At 38.9% G+C, this 5,440-nt stretch overlaps 1 protein-coding gene across 1 annotated transcript in view; it reads left to right on the top strand.

Moving 5' to 3' along the window:
• The window catches only part of LOC118335492 (ankyrin repeat and IBR domain-containing protein 1-like), a gene marked incomplete in the record, with an annotated part of 29,794 nt that overhangs the window by 17,603 nt on the left and 6,751 nt on the right, over positions 1-5,440 (top strand). Inside the window, 6 exon segments of the mRNA XM_035671794.1 lie at positions 307-441; positions 1,773-1,859; positions 2,191-2,257; positions 2,898-3,043; positions 3,529-3,707; positions 3,845-3,896. Coding sequence (XP_035527687.1) covers positions 307-441; positions 1,773-1,859; positions 2,191-2,257; positions 2,898-3,043; positions 3,529-3,707; positions 3,845-3,896 — 666 coding nt within the window.

Below are 5,440 nucleotides of genomic sequence, written 5' to 3'. Positions count from 1 at the left end.
GGCCGTTCTCGGCTTCCGTAGTCATATTCTTAAAGTTACATGCTTAACAATATTAGGAGTTAAATTACCTCAGCTAAGTTGTGATGTTTTGTCAGTCTTTTTACTTTGGCAGGAATAATCAGCTTAAAATAAACCAACTGCGTGTGTGTGTGGGGGGAGAGGGTTGATTTTAGCTATCATTTCACATACCACTTGTGTTCTCTGATGGCAGATACAGTGATATTTTTTTAGCATTGGTATTTGGCTATCCAGTTTTGGATGCAATGGCTGACCAGAGCGTATTATATTACCATTCTTGTCCTTTAGTGTAAGTATGACTTCTGCTGGATCTGTCTGGAGGAGTGGAAAAAGCACAGCTCATCAACAGGAGGCTACTATCGTTGCACCCGCTACGAGGTCATCCAGCAAGTGGAGGAGCAATCAAAAGAGATGACTGAAGAGGTACATCAACATTGATTCAAAATCCTGTAAATATGACATTTAAAATAGAAAAATGTCATTGTGTTTAAGCCTCTCACTCCAATCTTCTAGCCTACATACATTTAGGTGTGTATTTTGTTTGAAGCTTGACTGTTGCTAGGATAAGCTGTGTAGTATCACAAAGCGGAACAGACTTGCAGCTACGAGTTGGGTCATTGTAATGTGTTCTTCAAGTGGGAACCCTGTGTACTTTCATATAGGAAATATGCTGGAGAGAGCAGAGCTTGAGCTGTTTTGTATTATATTTTAGTTCTAAATGTTAACACTGTTGGACTCATCAACCATCAATCAATACAGCAGAACAAAAGATATTGTCTTTTTGTATTCCAAACATCTTTCTTCCGTGTCAAAGCTTAGCACCTACATTACCCACAATGCATCTTGTCCACCAACAATTTGATTGGAAATGCTAGTTGTTGGAAGCCTCCTCTAGCCTCAAGCAGAGATAAGGATTTTAAAAGTTGTAATCTCCCGCCCAAATCAACGCTGACTAAGGTGACATCACTTGAGGCAATTTATCAGACTTCACACGGCTCTATCTGGAGCTGCAGAAGTACGGAAGCCGAGAACGGCCATGGATTTTTTTTTTTGTTATCTCGTGATAACGAATTAATTAATAATGTGTTATCTCGAGAAAATTATCTTTGTTATATCGAGATAACGAGATAATAAGTATAAAAAATAAAAAAAATCCATGGCCGTTCTCGGCTTCCATAGCAGAAGTACTACTGCATAAATGAAAATAGTTGTATAACTTTTTTGACATATGCACTCCTCAAGACCTTCAAGAGATTATGATGTGTAAAATCAGTGGATGTCCTTTAAACATAGGAATAATGGATTACCACAGCACACTTAACATTATAATTTTGATATAACTTGATTGTATTAGCATGTTGATCCAAACACACACACACACATATACATATGCAAACATCCATGAACAGTACTTGTGTTTTTGTGCTCATAGACTCTAACAGGAAAACACTTGAGTCTATGGAGCTTACATAAGCAAGATGGAAAATGAACAAATACACACACAAGCTTTGTCTAGACTCTTGACTGTGGAGTATCTACAATCAATCCCACCTACCTTCAACAAAGGTGAAAAGGAAGGTCATTCTCAGTCATCTCTTGCATTCCTCCCAATCATGAGTACTGATTTCACCTGTGGCACTACTCACTTACTTTGACTGCTCTCAATCAGAGTACCTACACTTTCCTCTGTGAGGGGGAAAAACATGTTTGGGAGTTTATTGACTGTGACTGCTGTCTCATCACGAATTTTGCAGGCGGAGAAGAAGCACAAGAGCTTTCAGGAACTCGACCGTTTTATGCACTACTACACACGCTTCAAGAACCATGAGCACAGCTATCAGGTAAACAGGCCTGGCTTTGCCTTCCAATGATGTCTGCTTTGCATAGTGTACAAACAGACATGGATGTAACCAGTGGGGACTTGTCATCTAGTGTAAACCTGGCACATGACCTCTTAAATGGGCATACTAGCTAATGCAATATACTGTAATATGATGAAAGTGTGGTATTTTTTTATATTCTGTACATCTACAATATGAATGAAGTCTGCTGCTTCCACCTTTCTTATTTTATTTTGCCTCATATTCTGGCATTTGTTTAATTTGTCAGGCAGTCATCTCAAGACATTCACTCAACAATAAAACGTAACAGCTTCTGTTTTCCTCATAATAGCTGGAGCAGCGCCTGTTAAAAACAGCCAAAGAGAAGATGGAGCAGCTCAGTCGAGCCCTGAGTGGAAGTGAGTGTGCATGTGCAGTCTGCCATAACAGTGTCCATCTTCATTACACATTCAGGCACATGTTAATCTTGTCCTCTGATATTAAGTTTTTGGAAGTAGGCAGGACGGAGAAAAACACAAAGGTGTTTTAATAATGTATTTACAACAGTGAAAGTTATGGCATAGTTATTATTCAGCAGGCATGTCTAAGTTAGGAGAAAGCTGTCTTTCCCTAGAGTCCTTCAAAGCCCCATTTGTACAGGCAAGTACAACCTGTCTAGCATAGCCAAGTTTTGTTATGATACACAATTTCAGTAGATTCTGATTGCAGTGATGTTACTTACATACATCTGAGGGCCAAGTGATGGAGAAATTCATGAGCCTGGCTCAGTTCAAAGTTTGCAATTCATCCTGCACAAAACACTTGCAAACAGGGCTAATTATCCAAAAATTGCAGTTACTATTGTGGATTCAGATGTGAGGTTTTCTTGTTTTCAAAAGAGCATATCACAATTTGAGCATGACACTTAGCTTGGTTGTTTTACCTTCACAAGCTGTAAAAGGGAGATTTTCATTTAACTTAGGCTGGAATAAGGGGTTTATTCTTCAAAAGTAAAGCAGATACTAATTTTTGTTATCTGACTCTCTCTCTCTCTCCCAGGGGAAGGAGGCCCACCTGACACTACATTCATTGAAGATGCAGTCCTAGAACTACTAAAGACTCGCCGCATCCTCAAGTGCTCTTATCCGTATGGGTTCTTTTTGGAGCCCAAAAGCACAAAGAAAGAGATCTACGAGCTTATGCAGGTTTCAGTCCTACTTCTTCAGAAAAAAGACAAATGTTCACAGCAGCCAGTTTAATATGGGCCATTAGAGGTGTGGGGCTAAAGCTTTCTACGTCAAGATCTTCACAATCTGCTCTAGTTATACCTGCACATCTCAGCTTTTAGATAAAGATTTACTGTTATGAAATTTATGAATGCTGGTATAGAGAAGTAATGTACTTACCTGCTATCTTTTATGTGGTGGCCTTTTAAATACTGTAAAATGTATGGGCAAGGCTCCCATAGGTCTTACATAAGGTCTTAAAGGCTTGTAAAGTAGTTACAGTAGCCCTAAAAGTAGTTCACTTTTAGGACTACTTCTAAAGTCACTTTGTCCTTGAACAACTCAGTTTTGGAAAAGATTATTTTATGAGACAAAGTTAAACTTAAAATTTTGTATTCATAGTTCATTCAGTTAAAACGAAAAAAAAAAAAAAGTCTTCCAGCTAGCTCTCTTTCTGTCCTCAGACGGACTTGGAGATGGTGACTGAGGACCTAGCACAAAAGGTTAACCGGCCTTATCTGCGGACACCACGCCACAAGATCATCCGTGCGGCGTGTCTGGTACAGCAGAAGAGGCAGGAGTTCCTGGCCTCAGTAGCCAGAGGAGTGGCCCCCAATGACTCTCCTGAGGCCCCCAGGCGCAGGTAACATACAGACATGCAGCTCACTTTACAATGAAAAGTATAGTATAACAGAACTGTAGTTTCAAATGATCAAAAGTGACTGTTCAACAATTACTAACATTCTTGTACTGACAAAAATGTCTCTTCCTCACTCACAGTTTTGCTGGCGGAACGTGGGACTGGGAATATTTAGGCTTTGCATCACCTGAGGTAACAGAACAAGGCTTCATTAGTTTCCAGTGAGGGCTTGTTAGTTACAATGTCAAATGTGTTGTTTGAACCCCACACTCAAACCAAATGTGCATGTGTCTTTTGAAACCGTATTTTATTTCCTGACAGATGTAAGATTTCGACTCAAATGCATATTTTTTTATTTGGGATTTTACATGTCTGATAATGTATTTGAACAGATTAGAGGTGCCTGGTTATGGCTAAAATAATCACAATTGTATTACTAAAAATTCAGATCACAATCATGATGGATTGACAAAAACTTTTATTGCACTTCAGCATGATAAAGTGACAGAAAACTGCCTTTGACATATGATTTGATAAGTCTAACATCAATAGTATACTGGAAAATAACCATGTCTGAGGCTGAGATTGGTTAATCAGTGTACTTGAAACAGATACCTGTAATTGGTTAGCCTGTTTATCTGTCAATAGGGAGTGCTTGATTTGATGCAGTAATGCTGCCACTAGGCATCACACCTAATCAGGATTAATTAATAGCAGAAAATGATATCATGATTATAATATAGTTAAATTATGCATCCCTACATTATATTTCATTTTATAAAGCCAGTGTGTATATCTATATCTTTTTAATATTGCTGTGTAGCAGTACTGACAAACCACGATGACTGATCACCATGTTATTCAACACACTGGAGCAAGCCAGATGGTTCAGCGTTCCCCTGTGCACCCAGTTGGAATGATTTAAAGTACAGTTCTCTGGCAAACACCTTAGCAGGTTGCTCCCAATCATTGTGCATTAGCGACAGGCGTTTGTAGTTAACTTTTAAAGTCATAAAACTGTCAACCACATAATGGTTTGATTATTGGCCTGCCTCCCTTTTCTGTACAGCTTGATGCATGCACTCAGTACTAGTGCATAAGTCAATACACTGCAGTTACTAGTTTCCATTACTGTTTAGTTGCTAGACTGCAGCAGTTTTTAAACATAGTCTTTTCATCTGAAACATTCAGCTCAACAGCTCCATCACTCCTCAGGCTCTTAGTCTTGCGTCCTTCTGAAGTGTTAAAAACACGACACAAAAATGCAAATCTTACATCAAACCTAAGCCTCTCGGGGTATTGTGCACATCTTTTAACAGCATAAAGCGGGCATTTCCCGACTGACAGGAAAACCAATGACAAGATCAGTCTGCCAGTTTGATAAATGAATTTTGAAAATCTTGATCCTCTGCCTGCTCAGCACCATGCAGTGAGGCATAGGTAAAGCTTTTTTAAGCCTCTGTTCACTTAAAGTTTACTGAGTGAACAGCCACTACTGGACATTCTTTTTAATCCAGACATCCAGGATATCTGTAATGAGTTCAGGTGTTTTTTGTTTAGCATTCTGCTAATCATAAAATGTGGCATTTTTTCTTGTATGTAGTACTTTGACAAAGTAACAGAAATCAGTTCCTACGTGATCCAGACGGATCCTCTGTTGTCTCACAATTATAAAAATATTAAGCCTACATGACATGATGTTTCAGGTTATCTGACCACTCACTGGTTGCTATTCT

This window comes from Morone saxatilis, unplaced genomic scaffold, assembly GCF_004916995.1.
Source record: "Morone saxatilis isolate NCDOM2014 unplaced genomic scaffold, NCSU_SB_2.0 Contig24, whole genome shotgun sequence".
NCBI classification, from domain to species: domain Eukaryota; kingdom Metazoa; phylum Chordata; class Actinopteri; family Moronidae; genus Morone; species Morone saxatilis.
This window is presented reverse-complemented; position numbering and strand designations above follow the sequence as displayed.